This window comes from Cydia splendana, chromosome 11 (assembly GCF_910591565.1).
Source record: "Cydia splendana chromosome 11, ilCydSple1.2, whole genome shotgun sequence".
Lineage (NCBI taxonomy): Eukaryota > Metazoa > Arthropoda > Insecta > Lepidoptera > Tortricidae > Cydia > Cydia splendana.
Window position 1 is genome coordinate 15,827,768 of NC_085970.1, and position 26,495 is coordinate 15,854,262.

The 26,495-nt window shown below is 42.9% G+C and overlaps 2 protein-coding genes across 2 annotated transcripts in view; both read right to left on the bottom strand.

Moving 5' to 3' along the window:
• Positions 1 to 2,201: 2,201 nt before the first annotated feature.
• The window catches only part of LOC134795157 (uncharacterized), a 142,579-nt gene continuing 118,285 nt past the window's right edge, over positions 2,202 to 26,495 (bottom strand). The window contains exons 5-25 of the mRNA XM_063766987.1: positions 24,029 to 24,098; positions 23,315 to 23,450; positions 21,721 to 21,939; positions 21,059 to 21,213; positions 20,389 to 20,565; positions 19,371 to 19,524; positions 17,715 to 17,816; positions 17,327 to 17,437; positions 16,151 to 16,315; positions 15,507 to 15,626; positions 15,088 to 15,305; positions 14,290 to 14,355; positions 12,361 to 12,474; positions 11,434 to 11,636; positions 10,751 to 10,785; positions 10,161 to 10,325; positions 8,066 to 8,206; positions 6,970 to 7,047; positions 4,754 to 6,351; positions 4,254 to 4,346; positions 2,202 to 3,766 (exon numbers count right to left, since the gene is read on the bottom strand). Coding sequence (XP_063623057.1) covers positions 3,598 to 3,766; positions 4,254 to 4,346; positions 4,754 to 6,351; positions 6,970 to 7,047; positions 8,066 to 8,206; positions 10,161 to 10,325; positions 10,751 to 10,785; positions 11,434 to 11,636; positions 12,361 to 12,474; positions 14,290 to 14,355; positions 15,088 to 15,305; positions 15,507 to 15,626; positions 16,151 to 16,315; positions 17,327 to 17,437; positions 17,715 to 17,816; positions 19,371 to 19,524; positions 20,389 to 20,565; positions 21,059 to 21,213; positions 21,721 to 21,939; positions 23,315 to 23,450; positions 24,029 to 24,098 — 4,289 coding nt within the window. The 3' untranslated portion in view covers positions 2,202 to 3,597. The remainder of the gene's footprint in view (positions 3,767 to 4,253; positions 4,347 to 4,753; positions 6,352 to 6,969; positions 7,048 to 8,065; positions 8,207 to 10,160; positions 10,326 to 10,750; positions 10,786 to 11,433; positions 11,637 to 12,360; positions 12,475 to 14,289; positions 14,356 to 15,087; positions 15,306 to 15,506; positions 15,627 to 16,150; positions 16,316 to 17,326; positions 17,438 to 17,714; positions 17,817 to 19,370; positions 19,525 to 20,388; positions 20,566 to 21,058; positions 21,214 to 21,720; positions 21,940 to 23,314; positions 23,451 to 24,028; positions 24,099 to 26,495) is intronic.
• LOC134794933 (uncharacterized) overlaps positions 7,775 to 26,495 on the bottom strand; it is a 178,303-nt gene continuing 159,582 nt past the window's right edge. Inside the window, exon 2 of the mRNA XM_063766798.1 lies at positions 7,775 to 8,006. The gene's annotated coding sequence lies outside the window, so the exon portion shown is untranslated. The remainder of the gene's footprint in view (positions 8,007 to 26,495) is intronic.

Here is a 26,495-nt window from a genome sequence, read left to right on the forward strand (position 1 = left end):
TCCCTGATTTCCCATTATCGAATTCAAAACATGTTAAAACATTTCAACTCGTGTTGAACAAGCCCCTAACGCTAAATTAAAACGTAAAAATACCCATAATTGTACAGAGTTAGCTCTCGGCTCGTACCCTGAGGTACTCACAGTTAATTGTTATATGAAATTATTAAAATCAAACGTAATCCTAGGATACAGTTTCACCGCTAACGCTACACGAGGCGATCACAGAGGAAGTGCCGCGGCGGACGCGCGGCACGCACGGCACGCGCGGAACGCACAGCACGCACGGCACGCACGGCACGCACGGCACGCACGGCACGCACGAGCCGCCGCGGCAGTGCAACCAAAACTTACGACATACAAAAATAATATAATCAAACATAAGACCATAATCAACCCACACTAGTGTGTTTGTACATTGTAATAAGTCGAATAGGATAATAAATTATTGTCAAAATAATTATACCAAACGGAGCATGATCCATGCACTAAGATACAGGCGTTATGATGAAACCATACTACGACTAAATATACATATACACGGGGCATGACCTCATCCAGATGCTTAGCAAATATGGAATTTTATACACAATTTTTTTTATTGCAACAACCCAAAATTTACAATAATCAGTTTGCAACGAACTAATATAATAATGAGTTAAATCACAGAACCACAATGGACAGTAAACGCTGTTGCTATGCCGCGTCAGATGCGCCCCAGATACGAACTAAGTAAGTCAAGTTAATACGACTACATCCAATTTGTATGATCTAATTACAAACTTTATGTTAACATTCCATCAGTTAAAATACTTATAAAATAAACCCCAAAACTCCGATATAAGGACTTAGTAGTAGTAAATCAAAAGAATGTGAGGCAAATGAGCGTGCGTAGAACGCGGGTCGCGGGTAATTAATATATAATATGTATTGAATATAATTATTATAATGTGCACGTGGCACGCGAGTGCACGAACAGAGATCATTGACTACGCCTCCGCGGGACAATCTCGCTTGCTACAGCAACGGCACTCGGCGGTTGAACCAATCGACGTCCACTTACCTACATAACGTATATCACTTGGCATACAGGAGCATCAGATAAATACGATTACTATCTTGTTGTATAAGTATCAAGCGAAGAACGAAACTATAGTAGGCTATCGAGGGCCTAGCATAACAGAACGCAAGAGAAGTGACGACGACTCGAAATGGCAACCAGTTAGTGTTAGTCCAAAGATATTTAAAGTGCCCCTTTTAAAACAAAAATTGAAATTAATTATCAAGAAAATGAGATAAAAATTGAAAAAAAAAAATGTTTTTACAACAAATGAGTTTAAATTATGTTTTTTTTTGAAAAATAACTTTTTAGATACAGACAGAATCATATGCTGAATAGAAGAGAAATTAGGTATATTAAAATAATGTAAACAAAAGACATACAATACAGTCTAATGTGTGAGGCAATATGACACTCAATAACATCCGTAGAAGGATGAAAATGAGTATCAAATCTAAAATAAGTATAATTCGAAGCAGTCTAGAAAACGTTGAGTTAACAATTTCAGACTCTGAAAGTTTCAAAAGTTTAAATTGTGGACGTCGAGGTGCAACGCACGCCGTTTGCAAATGTCATTAATGATTAAAATAAAAAATAACGCGTTTACCATAGCAACTACAACCGTAAGAATATAAAACTAAACATAATCATTATTGTCGGGCAGCAACTTAAACCATCTAAATACAATATAGACATTGTAGTTTCGTCACGAATTAATCTGTTGGATAACACAGTGAACGAACTTATAATACATTAAAATAAGAAACCGCGATTAGAATTGATTATTAATGTAAATAAAACTTAGGCTAAAATCTAAAAAATATACGACTAATAAGCGATATAATGCCGTGCGGCCGGGCCGATTCGAACGCTAATACGAAACTTGTACGATATGACTAATATAATTGCTGCCCGGCCGACGCCGACAGCGGCCGCTCGCAGCGAGGCGCCCGAGCGGCCGCGAGCAGAACGCTCGTTTCAGTTCCATCAATCATTTAGGTCCAAAACGAGCGAACCTCACTACGGAAAAGGAACACGGGAGTTAAACCTAGTGATAAAACATAATGGGACCCGACCAGACGCAGTGTACATTGTAATATGTGCAAAACTGAAATACCCAGTCTTTTGATATAGCGCAATCGAATAAGCATCACTAAACTACCCAAATAAACTAAGATTGCAGTCGTAAAATAATTGCATTACATTATTTTTTTCATATTAATGAATTGTTATTTTTTCTTCTATCTAAGGTGATTTATACATGCATATAACACTTATAGTTTACCTATTAGTGCGTACTAAAGTTTTTTTTTAATATAAAATTCTTAGATAATTTTAATTTCGTTTAATTTATGTTTCTAAAGCTATACAAGTAGTCCATCACCGCGCCCACACGTAAATATCTACACAATAATTATAAAATCCCATTAATATGAATACAGGTGAACAGCGTACATGTCTCGCGACTACGTGATATGGAACGTAACGAAACACCCATCGCTACAGAGGGCCTACCGCGAACCACGTTCGACGTGTTGCCTTCCTGTCACACTTACGTACGAATTTACAAGTGCGACAGAGAGGCAACACGTCAAACGCGGTTCGCGGTAGGTCCACTGCTTCATTTTTAAATCAAACCGTAATTGACAAACCACCGTCACGTAAAACTAAAAGTACAGTCAAGTCGAGAACCGCTTCCTCCGAAGCGGGTCCAAGGGACAGGGCCCGAATCACGAATACATCTTCCATTATAAAGATTTGGTACAAACAACTAAACGTCTACAGTAAAAATATTAGTAAATGCAACCTACTCTCCGCTTTACCGCAAAATCTTAGTAAAAAAAAATAACGCAAAATTTACAATCCATATTATACAGCGATAAACAAACGAGTCTATATCACTACCGCCTAGCGCGTACATGAGTAAACAAAATAAATCAATACAACAATACATCTACGTCAAACAGGTCTCCGCCGCTAACTAATATAATTCTACTCGAACCAATATATCGAATACACCCGGTCACAAACATCGAACATATTACAAGCGAACAACAGTCGCGAATTTTATAAATCGGCAAAGTCAATAAAGAGTCGAAGGGATTATCGTGACAGGTCACGATAACGGGAAGGTCGCCCCTTCCCCCACATATGGAACTCTGTTTATAATTTCAATTATATGATGATTTAGAAACAAATTAAATAAGTCGGCATAATCTGTTTTTTAAAATAAAAACTTAACGTCCGATTAGTCAGGAGCGAGCTTAAAAATCGACTTCAATATTAAATTTTAAGAAAGGACAGCCAACACGTAAAGCTCTAGGAATATATAAATATTCTCCGCTCGGCGCCGTACTTTTATCGGGCACGACGAGCCAACGTCGGGGCCGCGACGCGACAAAGTCGAGTCGATCGCGGAGCGGGGTTATATTTTCGCCGCGGGTCCACAGTTTCGCGGCGATCGCGCTCGGAGCTCGGCCGCGTCTCCGTGTATGTCGGTCGGGCTCGGCTCGGCGACACGCCTACAGTGGCGCGGGTGTTCAGTCGGTGTACCAGAGGTGCTGGTTGGGGTGCTGCGGCACCAGGTAGGTGGGCGAGTAGGGCTGCAGGTAGGCGGGCAGGCGCGTGGCGTGGTGCGCGGGCGGCGGGCCCGCCACCGCGCCCACCGCGCCCACCGCGCCGACCGCGCCCACGCCGCCGACGCCACCGCTGCAATCACCAATAAACACTCATGTTATCGTACAAAAAACCGGGCAAGTGCGAGTCGGACTCGCGCACGAAGGATTCCGTACCATAATGCAAAAAATGACAAAAAAACCGGTCAGCCATCCAAGTACTGACCCCGCCCGACGTTCCTTAACTTCGGTCAAAAATCACGTTTGCTGTATGGGAGCCCCACTTAAATCTTTATTTTATTCTGTTTTTAGTATTTGTTGTTATAGCGGCAACAGAAATACATCATCTGTGAAAATTTCAACTGTCTAGCTATCACGGTTCGTGAGATACAGCCTGGTGACAGACGGACGGACGGACGGACAGCGGAGTCTTAGTAATAGGGTCCCGTTTTACCCTTTGGGTACGGAACCCTAAAAACAAAACATTAAATTAAAACCATTAAACCTTCGGTAAAGTTTCATATTCAGCTATCTTATCAAATTTGAATAATCTTATGGATCGCGAATAGGGGAATACTCACGTATGATAGTGATACGTGGGCACGTAGAGCGGCGGTGGTAAGTAACCTGGGGACACCCCTCCCGCCGGCGACAGGACGCCTCCGCTCCCAGTTCTGAAAATATTAACAAATTCATATAATACATGAGAATTGTAAGCTGTGTCGTTTATTTAAATTGAAAAAACAACTTAATTTAATTTTAATGGAAATTATAACAACTCTACCAACCCAAGTTTCATGTTGTAATTATATTATACGTAGTGGTTGGTGGTCGCACGCCTCTGCTTACCCAGGCCGCTAGTGTACTCGCAGGAATGTAGAGTTAAGACCAAGAAAAGTCCGCAGCGATTTTGAGACCCCACGCAGTGCAAGTGTCATTTTAAACGTCAAACTTCTATGAAATATGACGTACCTATAAATAAAACTTACAGCTTACTTATAAAAGTCTGGGCTTTGGGCGTGGGCTATCAAAATCGCTGCACTTTTCTTGGACTAACTCTAGTATAGTTGTGTATACTAACTTGTAGTGGTTGTGCGGGTGGTGGTGCCAGGCGTGCGCGGCGTGGTGCGCGGCGTGCGGCGCATGCGCGTGCTGCTTGTGCGCGGGCGCGGGCGGCGCACCCGCCGCCGCCGCCGCGCCGCTCGGGTACTCGCAGGAGTGTAGTATAGTCGTGTATACTGACTTGTAGTGGTTGTGCGGGTGGTGGTGCCAGGCGTGCGCGGCGTGGTGCGCGGCGTGCGGCGCATGCGCGTGCTGCTTGTGCGCGGGCGCGGGCGGCGCACCCGCCGCCGCCGCCGCGCCGCTCGGGTACTCGCAGGAGTGTAGTATAGTCGTGTATACTGACTTGTAGTGGTTGTGCGGGTGGTGGTGCCAGGCGTGCGCGGCGTGGTGCGCGGCGTGCGGCGCATGCGCGTGCTGCTTGTGCGCGGGCGCGGGCGGCGCACCCGCCGCCGCCGCCGCGCCGCTCGGGTACTCGCAGGAGTGTAGTATAGTCGTGTATACTGACTTGTAGTGGTTGTGCGGGTGGTGGTGCCAGGCGTGCGCGGCGTGGTGCGCGGCGTGCGGCGCATGCGCGTGCTGCTTGTGCGCGGGCGCGGGCGCACCCGCCGCCGCCGCCGCGCCGCTCGGGTACTCGCAGGAGTGTAGTATAGTCGTGTATACTGACTTGTAGTGGTTGTGCGGGTGGTGGTGCCAGGCGTGCGCGGCGTGGTGCGCGGCGTGCGGCGCATGCGCGTGCTGCTTGTGCGCGGGCGCGGGCGCACCCGCCGCCGCCGCCGCGCCGCTCGGGTACTCGCAGGAGTGTAGTATAGTCGTGTATACTGACTTGTAGTGGTTGTGCGGGTGGTGGTGCCAGGCGTGCGCGGCGTGGTGCGCGGCGTGCGGCGCATGCGCGTGCTGCTTGTGCGCGGGCGCGGGCGGCGCACCCGCCGCCGCCGCCGCGCCGCTCGGGTACTCGCAGGAGTGTAGTATAGTCGTGTATACTGACTTGTAGTGGTTGTGCGGGTGGTGGTGCCAGGCGTGCGCGGCGTGGTGCGCGGCGTGCGGCGCATGCGCGTGCTGCTTGTGCGCGGGCGCGGGCGGCGCACCCGCCGCCGCCGCCGCGCCGCTCGGGTACTCGCAGGAGTGTAGTATAGTCGTGTATACTGACTTGTAGTGGTTGTGCGGGTGGTGGTGCCAGGCGTGCGCGGCGTGGTGCGCGGCGTGCGGCGCATGCGCGTGCTGCTTGTGCGCGGGCGCGGGCGGCGCACCCGCCGCCGCCGCCGCGCCGCTCGGGTACTCGCAGGAGTGTAGTATAGTCGTGTATACTGACTTGTAGTGGTTGTGCGGGTGGTGGTGCCAGGCGTGCGCGGCGTGGTGCGCGGCGTGCGGCGCATGCGCGTGCTGCTTGTGCGCGGGCGCGGGCGGCGCACCCGCCGCCGCCGCCGCGCCGCTCGGGTACTCGCAGGAGTGTAGTATAGTCGTGTATACTGACTTGTAGTGGTTGTGCGGGTGGTGGTGCCAGGCGTGCGCGGCGTGGTGCGCGGCGTGCGGCGCATGCGCGTGCTGCTTGTGCGCGGGCGCGGGCGGCGCACCCGCCGCCGCCGCCGCGCCGCTCGGGTACTCGCGACAGCCGCCCGTCTGGAATTATAATTGCATTTTTATATGTCTGTTACAATTTGCCGCAGTACTATTGCCGCTGCCTCTTGGCTTGTATTCATGTATGGTGTAGAACCGTATTTGTAAATACATTCGTTTATTTGATAGCAATAGACAACCTAAGACGTCATCTATGTAGTATTGAAAACAATTTTCTAGTGTCATCCCTAATATTCTTAAAATACATGTATAGTCGCAATTCTTATTACTCTTAACAGTATTACACAATATGTGTGATATATTGTGTCTGTGTGTTTGTTTATTTGGAGGATGAACTATCATCAGAAGAGGAATCGTAGTACGGAAGATCATTTATTCAAATCTCGTGATACAGAAGGAGCATTTGAGATTTTAGTAGAAATGGCTTCACCGCTATCAAATAAAACGTTCACTAAATTATCGACACCGTCACGACGGCCATCATGCAAATGGCGGCACCGCTTTTTGACGTTACGGTGTCAATCACCGTTTCTAGGAAACCGCGCCATGTTGTTTACATAAACAACGTTCTAGTGACGTCATTCACCGCTGTATTATAAGGCCGCTATATGACGGCACCGCTTTCCTAGGAAACCAGAACTTAAGTGATATATTACTCACACTATCCCTCTTGTTGTGCTGCGCCGGCACGTACTGGTTGCACTGGTACTCGTTCGCGGGCCGGACGGCGGCACCAGTCTACAACGTACAACATTAACAACATATTTAATGTCTGCTGCGGGGGACTTATCGTAAAAAAATTAAAAAAATCGTACTCGCAAAGTAAAATGCTTTAGTGTAGAAATATATCATTTTCTGCACACTTTTTATAACAACAATGACCCTCTTTCAGAGCATGCGAAATCAAAAAGTTATTTAAATTCAAATTGAAGTTCAAAATAACATTTGCACGTCTGTGCTATAAAAATCGCTGTATAGTTATCTTGGTCTCACTCTAATATCCTAATACAGTCATTTACATATTATCGACTAATCATTGACTATGTTTATTTGAACATACAAGAGTAAGAAATAAAGTAATCTAGCTAGAACAGGGAACAACTAACTTTTATCTCATAGAGGTATTGGTAGATTAATTAAGGGCCTTTTGAAATCCAAGTTTATCCGGTTTTTTATCAGGCCAGAGATTTCTAAAATAAAATGCAGTATTGTCACAATATGGATCCTACATAACAGAAAAAGGGCCGCCAACGGTCTATTGATTAATTCATCTAATAATTTTCTAAGTCTAAACCACAACATGGTCAAATGGTACACCGTTCGTTGCACTAACGAAGCCATACTTGTGATGGCCATGTGATTTTTTTGTTTTCGGCGATAACTTATTATCATCATCATCATCATTCAGCCTATATACGTTCCATTGCTGGGCACAGGACTCCTCTCACTCGCAAGAGGGCTTGGGCTATAGTCCCCACGCTGGCCCAATGCGGATTGGGGACTTCACATACACCTTTGAATTTCTTCGCGGATGTATGCAGGTTTCCTCACGATGTTTTCCTTCACCGAAAAGCAAGTGGTAAATATCAAATGATATTTCATACATAAGTTCCGAAAAACTCATTGGTACGAGCCAGGATTTGAACCCGCGACCTCCGGATTGAAAGTCGGACGTCATATCCACTCGGCCACCACCGCTTCTTAAAGTCCTAGCAAAATACTATGAAATTTAGTGAAATTATGTTCGGTAAGCAACCTGCTGGTAATGGTGGTGGTCGGGCGGCGGCGGGTCGTGCTTGTGCGCCTCCTGCTGCGCGAGCGCCAGCAGCCGCTTCTTCTGGCTCTGCGGCGTGGCCTGCGCACGCGCCGCCGGCGCAGCCGCCGGGGCTGACGGTTGCTGCATGACAAAAAGGTAACAAATTAATAGGGGATATTACTGCAATGTTCTGCCGCCAGAGTGCAGCACTACCGACTCAGTAAATTCATAGACTAACTTATACATACTGTGCCTTAATAGTAGTTTATGTGACTGCTACATAATGAAAGGCATTAAAATACGAGTGTGGGTTTATGAAACGAATGAAATGAGTTTCATAATAGTATCACACGAGTGTTTTAATGCCTAATTATGTACAGTTACATACACTGCTTTATCTACACACATATTATAAACTTTCTATGATATATTCACTAACCTCATATTACAGCCGACATTGGGGCACTTTCCTCTCTGGCGGAACTCGCGGATATGAGATGGCGTCTCCGAAATATCTTTATCGCACATTTTACACGAAACTTTTGTTATAGTTACTTTAAAAACAACAAAACAAATTATTTTTTACTTACAAACTAATTAAAAGATAAACTGTACGTCAAATGGCGGCAAATGAAAACTTTTTTCACGCATGTCACGCATCCGTAGTTTTTTTTTTTTAATTCAAAGACAAACTAGAGTCGGGGTCGATTACCATATCGTCCGATACCAACTTACAAGCGAGATTTGTCAATATTGTATGCAATTGTCATTTGATTTCGAATAAAACGTCATCTCGACTGATATTAGAATAGGGGTCAAATCAAATTGCCTTTTTTTCCAGAGATGTTCGAAATTTGAATGTCATTACCAAATCGATTTTGATATAGTAATGAAGCTATTACCACATTTTCACAGATAAGAAATTTGCTGTAACAAAACAGTTTATCGTAATGTGGGCCATTATTTACGGATTTTGAAGGTATCATAGAGAGTTTATGATATGTGTGTAGATAAAGTGTTTTTTGACAAGTTTTCACAGACAATAAAATATGACATTGATGCATCAAGGCGGTTTGTTAACAAGGGCCTACCGGTAAACGCGAAAATCGAAATTTAGTTATCTGCCTCTTTAAATATCGCTCGAATATGCAAGAGTGATAGAGAGATTAGATAACGAAATTTCGATTTTCTTGTTTCGCGGTAGGCCATGTGTCAATGTGGTTTGTTTACTGTATGTGCCACAAAGGTGCCACCTATGCAGAGCTTTGCCTAATATTCCCTATTGAAGTTACATTTTATAAAGCTAACAACGGCCTCCTAGCCTAGTCGATAGTGACCCTGCCTACGAAGCAGGAGGTCCCGGGTTCGAATCCGGGTAAAGGCATTTGTGTGTTTATCACAAATATTTGTTCCTGAGTTATGGATGTTTTCTACGTATATAAATATAAGTATTATATATATCGTCGTCTAGTGCCCACAACACAAGCCTTATTGAGCTTACTGTGGGACTAGGTAGATCTGTGTAAAATTGTCCTATACATAATATTTATTTATATTTATTATAGCAAACATTTGTCAAAAAATAATAAATTGGCTTTCTAACGCAACTTTAAAGAAGTCGATTGATTTATTTTCGAAATATTATGGTCGATCTGCACTACTGGCATTATTACAAGGACCACTTGGACCGGTGAAATAATGTAAGTAAAGTCTTTCAGTATAAACTCATACTATGTACTATAGAAAAATGCTAGGTCTATAACGTACATTTTCTTTCAAATATTCTTCAATCATGTAACTAAATATCGGTGCTGTTTTCGTTCACGTTAATGACTCAGGTTCACAGACAAGACATCCTCCAGACTGAGCATGTAGCGCTACCCCCTCTGTCACAAATATACGGTAGTTTTACTCCATTTTCGAGTCAATGTGTCTTTGTGTGACGCCTGTGTCTTTGAACGGACCAATCACAGCACGGGACTCGCTCTCCTCGTCTCCCGCACCCCAGTATTTTTGGCAGCATAGGTTTCATGAAATAATTGCTCTGAACTCCGTCTAGAGGTTTCCTAGTCTATGCTCAGGTTATATGACGTACCGTGTGATGGTGGTGGCAGGGCTGCGGCTCAGGTTTGACGTGAGGGTCGTCCCGCGGCGAGCGCGCGCTGCAGATGACTCCCGGCGCCGCCGCCGCCGGGGCACATTGCCCGCTGCCGCCCGCTACAAATAACAAAAAAATACAATCTTTACACCCTACATTTAGCTCATTTATTTATTTATTGTAGAACTTTCTCTGAGCCCCCGATCTGCTCAGATCGGGGGCTCAGAGAAAGTATATAATATAATCCTGAAGAAAGGCCAGGTCAAGAGCACCCTAAACCGACGAGCGTGTCTGAGGAACGTTGCGAAAGTGAAAAAGGTATGTCAGGATCGTAGCAAGTGGAAATCAGTGGTCTCTGCCTACCCCTCCGGGAAATAGGCGTGATTATATGTATGTGTACATTTAGCTCAATATTTCTATTAAATTTTAATTGAGATTTTGAATTTGAGCACCAGATACGTGCGTAAACATGCGCGTGAGCGTTTTAATGTCCGAATCCACTATTAAGACGACGAACGATATGGTGTGAGATCTCCTTTGAGGACTCTTATTTTACGACGCGCATGTCCACATGCGCACTTACGTACGCGCATAGAAATCAACTGCCTAAGCTTCATTCGACCTGAAATACCGCGCTTTTAAAAATTTATAAGCACGACCGAGATGCACCGTGAGTCAACATTACAAAAGTTATTTATACTACGAAATTTCGATTGACTGAAAGTGAGCGATAATAAAACGTTCCAAGCAAATTCGCTAGACGCCGATTCTGGAAACCCACTATACAAATTAAAATCAAATGCAAAGCGGTCGCTGAAATATGTTTGTAGACAGGTATGGGAGGCGATCGGGCGATGAAAAGAGCGTTTGAGGGAAAACCGGCAGCACGCCGCCCGGTTGGTCGACCTAGTTATTGATGGGCCGATGTGGTGGACGCTGATCTGCGCGAGCTCCGGGTTGAAGACTGGCGAGAAACGGCACAGGACCGGGATCAAGGGCGAGCAGTCGTGTTGGAGACCAAGACGCACTTGGGTCGCAGCGCCAGTGGAGTAAGAGTAATGATAACCGATAATGAGCTTTCGCGTGTGCAGCCCAACAATCGGTATTGGAAATGGTCAGATCACTATAACGCGGCAAGGACTAACAGATGAGTATCGCCGCAATGGCGGCGTCGTAGGGGAGCTTTCCAAGTTATGTCTGTTTTATTGTATTAAATCCTTTATTTGATGACGGTTGGGGTTTTAGTTTAACAGTAAGTATGGCAGGTTACCTCTGTTGTGAGGCACGGCGCGGGCGGCGGCGGCGGCGGCGGCGGCGGCGGGCTCGTCGTCGTCGGAGTCGGAGATGGTGATGACGGACACGGCGGGCGACGGCGTGTCGCGGATGGTGATGGTGTGCGCCGCACCCCCCGCACCGCCCGCACCCCCCGCCGCGCCGCCCGAGCCCCACGACGCTCGTCCGCCGCCGATGTTGCTCCTGTAACAAATAATTACTCATTAGAATACAATCAACGCGATTAAATCCCGTTTATGTAAAAAAAATACCTATGCAAGACAAACATTGATTACCCCCAAAATATATCAAATATACATAATGTAACAAAAATAGTTAGTAGGGATCAGTTTAAGGGCATAGTCAGTATCATGTTATAAGGAAAAAGTAGAAGATTTTTTTTCTGACGCGCAAAAAACTTTTTATCTATGGTGCAGATCGTCCAACCCGTAGTCGGCCAACCAAAGGGCAAAAAGTTTTCGCGACAAAAAAGAAATCTGCTACTTTTTCCTCCTCTATTCTGTGTTGCATATAAATTCCATAGTAGCTAAACGTTTTGACAGTTCAAAAAAGACACTGATTCATGTCGGTCAACTACCCTACTTCCACCTGATTTTTTCCGCAAAACAATTGATCGCTGATGCGAAACTTATCCGTGTTACTAGTGCATCCTACAGTTCGTTTTTTTTAGCATTAGAAAGAACTTGAAAGAAGGTGAGCGATCTTGACATGTCTTTTAATTGAAAAATACTTTTTTAAAACCAATAACTTTTACTTATGAAAGCAGAAGAATATAAATGATCGTATTAGATTCATAATTGTTACATATTTGTCGTAACTTATTTTTAAAATACGTTTTTCAATTAAAAGACGCATCAAGATTGTTTACCTTATTTCTAATGCTAAAAAAACGAACTATACTTACGTATTCTGTTCGTGCGTATGCCTGTTGTGCCGCGACGGTGGCGTGCCTTCCTTCACCCGCTTCTTTACCGGTGACAGCTGAGTCGGCTCTTTCTTGCCCGCACTGCTCGCCATACTGTATAATAGTAACACATTAGTATAAAATCCACATGCCTACGTAATTCCGACTAATCTGGTCGAAAAACCAAAGTTTTCTATGCTAAATATCTGTTAGATAAAATCAGACCTAAAATCTTTTCTGTATTAAAAACAATGAATATCCAAAATAGTAGTACATTTAGAAACAATGGGGTTTCAAATTACAGCTCGTTAATTTCAGCTTTAATTAAAAGTCAGTAAGAGTAAGTAATAGAAACAGAGATTCAATTAAGCTGGTAAACGAGGACCACAAATTGTGGTTCTTTTTTGTCACGCGACAAAACAAGGATTGTTTTAAAAACAGTGCAAGAAAAGATAAGAGGATAAGCACCAAACAAAAGAGAGATATGCAATCTCACGTGGAAAAATTATACAATTGAAATATACCTACATATCACTGTGTTAAGAGTGCATGTGCAAACCCGGGATGATTTAAGGCTCATTTATACGGTGCAAGAACTCGCATGCGACTTTCATTACATTGCGGTTTTTGATTTGTCGGCTGAGTTGGACGTAACCAATAGTCCTCAATATGTAACTAAAATCGCATACGAGTTCGCGCGCCGTCTAAATCAGCCCGGCGGCGTCTAAATGAGCCCTAATACTGTAAATTTATTGGAAATATTCGTACAACGTATTTCAAAGACAGTTTTATGACGAAAATGAATTTTAAATGAAGATGATTTTTTTTTAATACCATTCCTTAGCTAAATAATGGTGTCGTTCTCTATTGCCATAAGAATGCAGTTAGAATTAGTGTTTATTAACACGTCGATGCGATATGTTTTATTTAAAAAGGTCGCTATTGACAATAGGGGTTTTTCCTTCCGTTTTCAACTGCGAACACATAGATACGAAGCATACCTTTGTGTAGCGAGTACGCGTATGGTAAAAAAGTAGACTAACTCAAGTTATTGCTTTTCGATAAATTCACTAATTTCATTGCCTATTCATACCATGACTAGTATTACAAAATAATGTCTACAATCTAATTTCTCTAATATACGGTCTGACTATAAGCTACTTTCTAAATTAATTAAGTTAGCTAAATAGAAAAAAATACTTTACATATGTTAATAAAGTAAAATACAATTATATTTATAAAGCTGTTATGAGGGACAAATTAAAGTGAAATGATAATATAGGTTAGATTTGTCTGTGTTTTTCTGTACGCATCTGTTTGACATTTTTCTCTTATAAATATATATTTATTACGTCAATATACAAAATACCGATACAATAGACAGTATCCCCACTCAGCATAATGCTATGATCAAGAATAGCTACGGTTTTCAATGGTGACCTAGCGCATAACAATTTGACGCGCTGGAATGGTGACCTAGTGAGTACCATAAACCATAAGTGCGTATGAACGGTTACATTTTTGTGATTTAATACCGTAAATCAACTCAATCATATAATGGATAGTTGGGTCATACGTCACACGTCTCTCCTGTAGACACGCTCAAAGCAAGGGCCATAAAGTCCAATTTTCTGATTGCATAAAGGGGTACTCCTTTTCTATTAACCTGTGTGATAAAACCATAACTTATATTCACACAAGCCGCTAAGTATTGTCCACATGAATTCAGAGGGTTATTTCATACCGACTTGACTGACATTCAGTTTGTAGACTTTGTAGGTTTTTACACAAAACACAATGATATTAATACGCTTAAGAACTCAAATAAGTTCTTATAATGTCGCAACATCACAAACACAGAACACACACAAGGGATAAGGTATGAAGATGGGTGAAACTAAAAGTGTACAGCTAAATTAGGGTCGGCACCTGTATTGGTGTGTTTGGTGATGCGGCTGGTAGTGGGCCACCGCGCTCGTCTGCTGCTTTGTCGATCTGTTGACAACCCTGACGATGTAGAACATCGTAGGTACGTTTATATGTAAGTAGAGGATTCCTAATACATACTGGAGCATACTAGTTTTATAGATTACTTTACTAGTTTGTATGGGGATGTAACATGTTATAGAAATCCAATAATTCAAAAGATAAGGCAAACTGGATATACGTTTACGGGCTTCCTTGTGATTCGGGTGACTGAATTTAGGTAAGTTCCTGATTAAATTATTAATATTAATTTAACGATAATGTTAACACAAAATTATATGACTAACTGGTAACATTTTTACAATTAGAAGCTTCTATTTCTGCCTTTATAGGTACAAATTTGAAGTCAGTCTACTCTTGATATGAATAAACTCTCTTGATAAGTCTAGTATCGACGCATTGATCTGTATTCGATGATTTTATCCGGTAGTCTTTTTGGGACAATAGACAAAATGTGTAGGACAAACTTAGATGTAACTTTCGCCTACGTTAAAATAATCGCTCAACATCGGAACAATGACAGAAACTCACTGCAGCGCAAGCTGTGCACATCATCGTTCCTTTATGTATTTAAAAGGCTTTGTCCCGCGTCACAGGGGACAACGGTTAAGGAACGCTTGTCTCATTCGAATGTCAGTTAAAAACCGTGCGTTCCGTGCGAATTCGTACGAACGGCGGGTGACGCCGAACATCGGAGTGAATATGCCCTCTTAGGCGAAGTAAAAGTTTGGAGTCGCTAACCTCTTGTGCGGATGGTGGTGCAGGTGGTGGGGATGGAAGTCCCACACGTCGGGCTCGGGCAGCGGCGCGGGCTCCACGATGAGCGGCGCGCGCCACTCGCCCACGCCCACGCCCACGTCGCCCACGCCGCCCACGCCCACGCCCACGCCGCCCACGCCCACGCCGTGCTGGTGGTGCGCTGCGGCCGCCGCTGCTGCCGCTGCTGCTAGTTGCTGCACCTAGGGGAAACGTTTCAATCAGTGCGGAACTATAAGAAAACTAACTATAGAATTAAGACAGGTGTGACTATATCGAACTCTTTCATCGAAGATTAGACCAAAGTGATACTTGCCATTCAATTTGGAACCCTGAAATTTGACGAGAGAGTCGTGGATATCACTAGCAAACGTATTAAAGTGGATAAGAAGTGTATTACTAACCTGATATGCGGGTGGGCACAGGATGGATGACACGAACTGGTGCGGGAAGGGTTCCGCGGCCCTCGTCGCGTATTGTCGCGCACCGCCCACTGCCACGCGACCGCCCTGATATAGTTGGTACTGGAAAAACAAATATACATTATATTTAATTTTTCAAGGTAGCTGGTTTTTTTAGGTTCTATTTAAGGCGTCCAATATTATTATAACTCTTTTCAAGGAAATTTTTTCAATGTTTATTTTTTGTGAATGCTGTCGACGTCAAATATTATTCTCTAGTGAACCGCCTAAAAATATTCTTCGAGAATAAAACAAGGTAAAAAAAACTTAAGAAAAGATGTCAGCCATAAAATTAAAGTTGACACAATACGACTAAAGTAAGTCCAACGTAATGAGGTAAATCATGTAAACCAACTTTTAGGGATTCAAAACATCTTTATTTGAAAAAATTGTTATTCGTCAATAATTCATATTCAAACTACTGTCATTATCTATATCTCTAAGGACCCGTTGCACCAACCATAATTAAGAAACCGAGCAGAGAGCTAAGAAACTTTCCATACAATATCATTTAGCAATAACAATCGTTTTAACGGTGACAGACGGCTTGATGCAACTGACCGTGACAAGTTAAGTATGGCACGTACCAGGTTGTCGTAGGGCTGCGGCGGCAGGCGCTGCTGGTTGATGGTGAGCGCCAGGTGGTGCGCGGCCGGCGCCGCGGCGGGCGCCACCACGCCGCCCGCGTACTCCCCGCCCACCCCCACCCCCACCCCCACGCCGCCCGAGCCGCTGCCGGACCGCCGGCACACCTAGAATAAGGTTGTTGACACACGTTCAATTGTATAACTAATTCTAGTTAAACAGATAGAAAATGAGCAATTTATCACAATAAATTGGAAACTTAAATAATATATGGGAATAATAAAAAAATACAAGACCTCGTTTAAAAAAAAAAATAACTTCTTAATAGGGAAAAAATAATGGTACCATTCGATTCCTTACATTTTATTTAAAAAAATATTGTATAGCAACAATATACATAAACGTAATATTTCACCGACGAAATCGCAGTTTCCTTGTTTTCCATACACCGAAACGGCCTCAAACGTTACATGGTGACGTTACGATGTATTGCCATTTTGTTAGAAGCGTTTCGTCAGTAAAGTGCGGGTGCCAGACTTTGACCATCATTTGTGACTTTTGTATTGCTTTAAGACAATGGGTCCCATACAGACATTTGACCCTCAAAACAAACCTAATCGATTGATACCATTCATAAAAAAATGTCAAATACCCTATTACACATGGTCAATTATGAGGGAAGACCGAATACATGATACCTACTTCTAATGTCAAGCTGGTAAGATTTTAGAAAATGACAGTAACGTCTTTGTCTACTATTTTATTGAAATTCGGTAATTGCTCGGTAAACTGACCAATACCAGACCTTTTTGGGGTGTTATTAGCAGTTCTGGATATTTGTTGTGAAATTCCCGAATGCTTCCGTAAAATCACGTTTTCTCCCCGGACAACAGACAATATTTAAATGTCCAAAAATAAAATGATTTTTACTTTAATCAGATACACTCCAATGCCAATATGAAGTGTATGACACAAAAATGCCAATATATTTTACGAAAATAAATACATATAGTTTGCAAAGGAGTGTCTCATTTCAAACATAGACAGATAAAATCATACTATCTTTGTATTACACTAGTACTAGCACCCAAAAGAAAAGGATGAGTATAGTTTTTTTGTTCTTATTTACTAACAAATTTGGTTTGACCAACTATTATATAGTAGTTATGTTTATGTACCTCCATCATTTGCACGGACGCCTTGACGTTGTTGCAGTGCGCATAGTCCACAAGGTGTGCGAGTGTCACGAAGGCGTGGTTCAACGCCTCGCCCGGGGTTATCCTTCGTTCCTGAAATATATTATATACCGTTATTATTTAAAATACAACGGATTTGAACCAATCGAGTCGGCATCGTCGAAGGTATACGTGATAATTCAACGTATAAACTTTTAAAGCTTATTTTAATCAATACAATATAAATAGTTAAACGTAAAACATCTGTGCAAGTATTAAAACGAAGTCAAATTTAACGAAACAAACGCGGTTGAATAGTTAATTAATAAAAAGGGAATTCTTCCTGACAATTTCCAATTCAGGATCGTTTTTTCTACTTATGTTTACTAACCTGATCCATAGTGAGCATTCTCTTGAGTAAATCGATGAATTCCCTTCTGTCCGCCTTCTCGGCCAAGAGTTGGCCACCTTCTAGATCCGTTGGTACATTAACCTGTAAATGTACAAGAATACATTATTAACCTGCAATGAATACTGCGTTATTCGTAACTTGCAACCGGCGGACCATCGCGCGATTAACAGGTCCGAAAGCAATTGCAATTCCTCTTTACATAATTATTTTTTTATATAGCCCTTTGTTCTGAACATGTTTGTAGATTTTTGATAGTAATTTAGTTTAGAATGATTATATGAAGTCTCTTAGTTCACTGACACAGAATTACATTAAATTAAAACAAAAAGACGACCGATTTTGCTAAAATATTGTTCGTTTATATTGCTACTGTACGAATGTCAATCGAGCCTTCAGAGGAAACTAGAGTTTTGGCGACATACGTTCCATAACGCTTTTGCTGTAGAATGAAAGCTTGGGTACCGATGTTTTTCGACTGTACTGGATTCCTCAAAAAAGTAGTGTACTTGTCTCTAAGGAGCCGGCAACACGCATTGGCAATTTGGCACATCTGGCGGTCTAGCATAAGGTCTCATTTAGACGATGCGAGAACTCGCATGCGAGTTTCATTACATTGCGGTTTTTGATCGGTCGGTTGAATTGAACGTAACCAACAGTCCGCAATGTAACTAAAATCGCATGCGAGTTCGCGCGCCGTCTAATTCAGCCCTAAGTTGCGTTCTCGCGCGCGAGTCCATATACTTGAAGTCGCGCAAGATGTATGGAGTCGCGCGCGAGAACGCAACTCATTGCAGAAGCAATGGAGTTGCAGGCGCCCATGGGTTGCTAAGATATTCGTTTCCTGCCGACGTGACCATTGTTGGTACGCACCTGCCCGATGTCGTCGAGGCAGTTGAAGATGTACTTCCTGGCCTCCTTGCTCTTGATGCCGGTCTCCAGCTCGTGCTCCTCGGGCGTCTTCAGCCGCCAGAACGGGTACGTGCTGTCCATGTCGCGGTAGAAGAGCTTGGCCGTTTTTGATAGTAACCCCTGCTAACATATCAGCAGGGTGGGGTATATACCTGTCCGATGTCGTCGAGGCAGTTGAAGATGTACTTCCTGACCTCCTTGCTCTTGATGCCGGTCTCCAGCTCGTGCTCCTCGGGCGTCTTCAGCCGCCAGAACGGGTACGTGCTGTCCACGTCGCGGTAGAAGAGCTTGGCCGTTTTTGATAGTAACCCCCTGCTAACATATCAGCAGGGTGGGGTATATACCTGTCCGATGTCGTCGAGGCAGTTGAAGATGTACTTCCTGGCCTCCTTGCTCTTGATGCCGGTCTCCAGCTCGTGCTCCTCGGGCGTCTTCAGCCGCCAGAACGGGTACGTGCTGTCCACGTCGCGGTAGAAGAGCTTGGCCGTTTTTGATAGTAACCCCTGCTAACATATCAGCAGGGTGGGGTATATACCTGTCCGATGTCATCGAGGCAGTTGAAGATGTACTTCCTGGCCTCCTTGCTCTTGATGCCGGTCTCCAGCTCGTGCTCCTCGGGCGTCTTCAGCCGCCAGAACGGGTACGTGCTGTCCACGTCGCGGTAGAAGAGCTTGGCGGTGCTTGATAGTAACCCCTGCTAACATATCAGCAGGGTGGGGTATATACCTGTCCGATGTCGTCGAGGCAGTTGAAGATGTACTTCCTGGCCTCCTTGCTCTTGATGCCCGTCTCCAGCTCGTGCTCCTCGGGCGTCTTCAGCCGCCAGAACGGGTACGTGCTGTCCACGTCGCGGTAGAAGAACTTGGCCGTTTTTGACGCACTGCATACCAAAATTAAAGATCACATGTTTTTGATCCCAGAAAGTTTGAGTTAGACCAAGCGAAGTTGGCAGCGATTTTGATAGCACAGACTGTGTAACCGTTATTTAAACTTCATAATTTCACCAGAAGTTTGACGGCTTACTTACTAACTTAGCTTGGTCTAACTCTACAGGTCCGTCTAAAACTAAGATAACACTCCACCGAGTTGGCAAGCAACAGACATATGAAGCGCCACGGGCCCACCATAAACATTACATTGATATTTTAATCCGCAGAAAATTTATATGGTAGCGTAAATTATTGATCGTATTTTGATGACAAAGAAATTCGAATTTGACGGCAATTTTGAAATGCCAGAAAAGTTATGATAGTTGTTTGATGAAATCACACTAAGTGTACACTATTGTACGTGTACACAAGTTGACAAAACGTATATTATTAGAAGTAATCACATATACTTTCATTTCGTAACAAAACTACTAAACCCGAGATTAAAAAGTCACGAGTTTTGATTTAATTAGGTACGAATTACTTACTGAATTTTGGTTAGCAACCGACGATAAACAAGTACAAAGTGCACAAATATTCATATACTGCACAAGACAAACTTTAAACTCATTATAATTTGCAGGTTGAAGAGTTACTTTTGTTATTTTACCTCAAAATACATTTCCTTATTTGTTACCATATAAATAGCTGTGATTCGGTTATACTGAGGGGAATTATTTTATAATTAATTTATAATGCAAAGATTAATTGAAATTTTAATGCACTTATAGACCGATATTATTGCGGACAATGTTTTTATTTTTTTATATTGGATAAATGTATCTTTTTTGTATACATCAGAGACGTCAGCTGACCTGTTGAGCATGTGCTCGGTGGGCAGGCCCTGTGTCTGCGAGATGTAGCGGATCTGGTCGTACTCCGAGGACCCGGGGTACAGCGGCCAGCCGAGGAACAGTTCTGCCACCACGCAGCCGAGGGACCACATGTCGATCGCCTCGCAGAACGCTAGGCCCAGGATGATCTCGGGAGCTCTGAAAGGTTTTAAAGAACAATTAACCCTATATACATCGAAAACGTCAATTTACGCGCGCGACTATTGCCCAATATCAACCTAAGTGAAAAAGGTTCAAGTTCGCGCCGCGGGTGATAGACGTGTGAATAAAATTGTGAAAGAAACTGGAAGGAAATCGCACATGGCTCGCCAGCCAACTAGCATCGGAGGCCCACCTCTGCTCGCTAAGCCAGCGGACCAAATGGCAACACAACAGGTTTCCATTTACAGGACCATTAAATAGCACATCATAAATTAGTCAATTTCATATGGCGGAAAACAAAAACTTGTCTCTCTCTTCCATGCATCTCAGTGCAGGGCAATTTGGCAATAAATAATAGAGAAAGCACGTCCTTTTCTCAATTCAATACTAAGACAATACAAGCAGCTTTTGTTGATAGCCAGCTCCATATTGCTGTCTACTACATTCAGTTCTAATGTAAATTTTGTCAGCAAACAAAATACTTATGTACCTGTAGTATCGACTCTGCAGGTAGGTGTTGCAGACGGCCTTGCTGACGTGCGAGGCGCTGCCAAAGTCGATGACCTTGACCCTGTAGGGCTGCCGCGCCGGCTCCACCAGCATGATGTTCTCCGGCTTCAGGTCCGCGTGGATCAACCCTAGTTGCTGCAAGGAAAAGAAGAAAATTAGAAGAACTGACAACACTACTCGGTACATTTGGCGCCCGAAAGAATGTTCCGAATTAACTAATAAGGAAATAAGGCAGTTGATTAGGGACACCATGTCTAAGGGTGGTATTTCACCTATCCAATTTATTTGTCCAATGTGTATTGCGTCTCACATTTTGCTTTAATAAGAGAATGAGACGCACTGACATTGGACCATAAATTTAGGCAGGTGGAATACCACAAGGAGGCATCAAATTCTGAAGAATGAATAAGATTGGTGCCTCCCCCGTAGCAATAGATTTTCTTAGGCTGCTTGTGTGCTGCCTACCAAAAATTACACAGAAAAGAAATACTTATTGTATTCAAAAAGTTTCATTCCTTTCAGGAACGTTTTTCTTTTTGCGAGTTTCTCTGAACGTATGACGATATATACAACATATGAACTAGTAGAAAAACATGGGATTTCTTGCGCCTAAGGTTGCTTAGTCAACGTTATATAGTTTACCTTCAGTTTGAGCAGCGCAGTGAGCACCTGCTGCAGAATGGGCCGGATGTACTTGAGCGGCAGCGGGCTGAACTTGTTCTGCTTGAGGAAGTCGTACAGGTTCTGCTCGAGCATCTCGAACACGAGGCACGTGTGCGAGCGGTGCTGGAAGCACTCGTACGCGCGGACGAAGTTGAACTCGTCCGCGGACTCTTGGGAGAGCCGGGAGAGGATCGACACCTGGGAAAACGAACAGTTGGTTCAAATAGGGATAGAGAGCGCATCGTCCCGAAGCTCAATAGAAACTATGCATCGCGAAATCTAAGATCTTTTTGTAAGCTGAGACTTCTTCAATAATTTATTGGTAATTCCGCTGAATATGCCATAAATTTAAAGAAATAAAAATATAAGTAATAAGTGCACTGGTTATAATTTACGATATCGTCACATTTCATTTATTACGGTAGTTTTATCGGTAGCTATATCGCACGGTAAACGATGTCAAATTGACAATAAAGTGGTGTTAGTTCGAGATATTAACATAGCGGTCACCCTTCCACCTTCCTCATATTTTCAAAATCGATAGTACATACCCGGCTACCCGCATATGTATCCTCCGATAGCATCAAAAGCTATTTAGTCAGGTCAAAGTATCGCACCGGTCATTTAACTCGCCTCATCGCGAATTCAGAACGCGCACCCGTATGCACTAAAACATGTCCTGACAAACTAAGTTCCCCTTTAAATCCCATTACATTTGTAAATAAATACCAGTGGGCGTCGGGTCAATCTCCTAAAATTAAGGAGACTCTTAAAGGACGATATTTCTTAGTTAAATTGACGTCAAACAATTTTAGGTCGTGTTTATGTTTAGACGAGATTCATAAAATACGTGACGCGCGTATGAAATAGGGCATCAAAATAAACAACCGCTTTGATTAAAGGCAACCCACTTTGCATGGGTTTAATTATATCGAGGGCCCATGTGTAAAAATAAGGTTATTAGAAGTAGCCTCTCATCTGAACGGTACGTTAGGCAAAATACCGTATCTACATATGCATCTAGTGACATATGATCTTTTTCGTTGGGATGGCAGTGTAAGAGTAAATATTTTGAGGCACGAGGAATGGTCAGACACTCTGGTGTTCAAACAGAGCGCTTTGGAGCGCTGCCAAGCTCCATAATGGACATTCTATGAGTATTGTTAGGATGATAGTTAATCAGAGGTAATTAACGTGGTTATTTTTAACGGGAACGGAGTTGTTTGTGCCAATCTTATTGTTTACTATAGGTATGCAGCGTAAAGCAGGCCCGTGTTTCCTAAAATGTATACTAATGATGTTTGCGAGGGATTATGAGCTAACGTTATCTGGTTGAATGAGTTTATTGATGTAATTAAGCTTATTCAAATATTTGCAAAGGTTCTTTCTGGTTCTACAAAACTTCGTTTAGGCCACGATAAAATTAATATTGCCCGCATTGCTAAAGAAAGTTAAAAAACTACCTACATTTTAAGCTCAATCTAAGCTTCAGCGACAATAGATGCTAGGTACCAAAGAAGGGCCCTGTGCCAATCAACGAATTAATTTCTGATAATCATAAAATGGTGCAAACCTCAATCTGTCCTTGGCGAGCATAGCTGGGGTGGTTCTTGAGGATCTTGATGGCGACTATCTCGTTGGTGCCCTTCTTCCAGCACTTCACCACCTGCCCGAACGTACCTCGCCCGAGGAACTCCAACACCTCGTACCTGAAGCCACGAATAGATATCCATGATTAAAACCAAACGGAATAGCAAGTAAGAGGGCTAGTTGCACCATGTGTTATTCAAACTTCAATTACCCGCTTATAATATTTTTTTAATACCACGTCGATGGCATCGAAGCATACGGCCCGCCTGATGGAAAGCCGTCAGCGTAGGGATGGACGCCTGCCTAGAGGTGTTATATAATATGCGCGTTGTCGCCCCTTTAAAAACCTGTACAGTCCTTTTTAGGGTTCCGTACCCAAAGGGTAAAAACGGGACCCTATTACTAAGACTCCATCTGTCCGTCTATCTGTCTGTCACCAGACTGTAATTTTTGAACCGTAATAGCTATAGGCAGTTGATATTTTTACAGATGATGTATTTCTGTTGCCGCTATAACAACAAATACTAAAATCAGAATATTATAAATATTTAAGTGGGGCTCCCATACAATAAACATTTTTTTGCCGTTTTTTGCGTAAATGGTACGGTACCCTTCGTGCGCGAGTCCGACTCGCACTTGGCCGGTTTTTTGATAATGTAGTCCCTCGAGAAAACGTCTTGGAGGAGACTTTACTCACCTATTGGACGAGGAGTAGAGGACCTCATGCTGCACCAGCTGGTAGTCGCCATCGCCGCCACAGCCAGAGCCTGTCGTATCCAAACGCAACGTCGGGTGCAACGGTGGGGCGCGCAGCGGTCGGCATGTGAACAAAAACGAATTACATCTTAGTTACAAGGTTCGATCGGGCGTGGCTCACTCCGCGATTTCGTCGCTTTGCAACAGGTAGCTACAAGTACATCCGTTCCAAACCAATTTTGATGGCTAGCCATAAGCCGCGCGGGGCGCTGTCGCCACCTAGCGGCCATATCTGTCCTGATCGTAACAGACGCGTTTTGTTAGAGAGTGAGTCTTCTGTATTTATTCTGTGGTTCGATGTTTTAATCAACATCTGGCGCTCTATTTATAGGGAAATGGGACCGTTCAGACGACCGGACCGTTAAAAGAAGATCATATTTATGACGGAGTGTTTCGACATTTTGATGACAGTTTTGGTTGACTGATAGGTGATAGATTACTAAAACCAGAAGTACCATTGAAATGTAGAAACACACACTTCGGCTAAAATAAGTCCAAAAAAATTAAGCTGTTGAATCGCCCGGAATATCAACATTCAAATTACCTAGAATAACGCTAAGGAGCGTTGCTGGGTTGAGGCTGACAGACTAGTACTGTCGAACCAAGAAACTGTATATTCTAGAATAGCTGACCAGGCGTTTTGGGACATTAATATAGGAATAAAATTGCCTTTCAAAATTCAAAAATTACCAGATATCGATATTCATACAGACATACATTAGGATAGAATCTTGCTTCCATCTATAGCTATATATAGTTCTACTAATATCTTTATTTCAATTAACACAAATTCAACATGAACGTAAGCAGACACAATTAATGTTGAAATACGATAAGGCACCATAACCACTATCTATGGGTGGCTGCGGCAGCGATACGTGAGCGATAAGATAGCGGTGGGAGCATCATGCGAGACGAACAATGACAATGGAATAAGGGCGTTGCAAGACCGAGCAATATAAATGGATCAGTACCGACAGTACCGTCACCTGCAATAATATGTTGCTCTTCGAAGGCCGCAAAAATATGCCAAACGCTCTTATGACTCTACAAATAAGATAGTGTCAGATATTTTTGCGGCCTTCGTTGTGTAACATAGCAGGTGACTTTACCATACTCAACGTTTTACTGAGTAAAAAAACTTAAGTCTTAGTTTGTAATTTTGTGTCTGTGCTAAATTATGTGGTGGACATTTAAATAGTGTTTTTTTACTGGCAGCAACTTTTAGAAGCAGCAAATTACAGCGCTCTGCATGAAAGAACCTTTAAAAGTCGCCAGTCATTAACAACTTTGTATAGCCAAAATCCTTCGCTAGAGGTATCTCTACACCACTTTGTGTTTACATACGAAATAGTATTATTTTTATTTTTTTTATTTTTATTACACAAAGTGGTTTTCTTTTTTAACTTTATATGTATATGCCTGACTGATTAAATTCATCCTTTAGAGAGAAAGATCACTACATTGAAATGAATTACTTATTGGCATCGTCTGATCTATTTAACATGCCCTTACTTGCAATGTAACAAGGCAATGCGGGTGAAACTATAACTTATGATGACGGACGATACCGGCGTAATGACTTCTATCGTACTAAGGGAAACTACACATATATACTACGATTCAAAATAAGCAATGTACAGTTGGAAATAAGGTTGATAATACTGTAACCAGTGCGCTTAAGGGATAGTGCATGAAATATCAAACAAACTACAGGTTCCGACACCCACGCTGGGCCAAAGTGCACCAATGAACTGGTTTGACCAAACGTTTTGAAAAGGTTGGCACTTCATCAAACGTGTTTGGATGGTTGTTGGTGAACTGTAGCCCAGGATTGTTACCTCCTGTTAGGTTGGTTGAAATTCAATACAACGTGTGTGTGGATAGTGTTTGGAAATTGTCCGTATATTGCACTGTATAGAGCTCAACCAAGAAACTGTGGTCTATCAAAGCCTGTGTTATTGATAGAATGTCAGTTAGCACAATCAGTTTCGCGGTTTTGTTATTGTGTAGGTACTAGAATTTGTTATTGAGATATGAAATTTATTATTTGACGGCAGATTTTTTGCCGTTGTACTGGCAACATGCTTGGGTGATTAATAATTGTTAGCTAGTCAACTAAGTTGAGCTCATAGGATTTCTAATCGCGGTCTTTTCCCGATATCGCAACGCAAGGTATTATTAATGACAAGTAAGGTAACTAAATAAGTACAATCACAGTAAAGACTCAATCGAATACTGTGATTCAATGCGACCTTTCTTTACAAAACCAAGCAAGACAATCTGTTTTTCTTCGTTCTATAAATATTCTGCATGTGCCTCATCTCGTAAGTGTATAAAAATAAATTAAGAAGTAAAAAATGCACAGATTTTGACCACAATTTCTTAAAACAAAACAATACTTACAG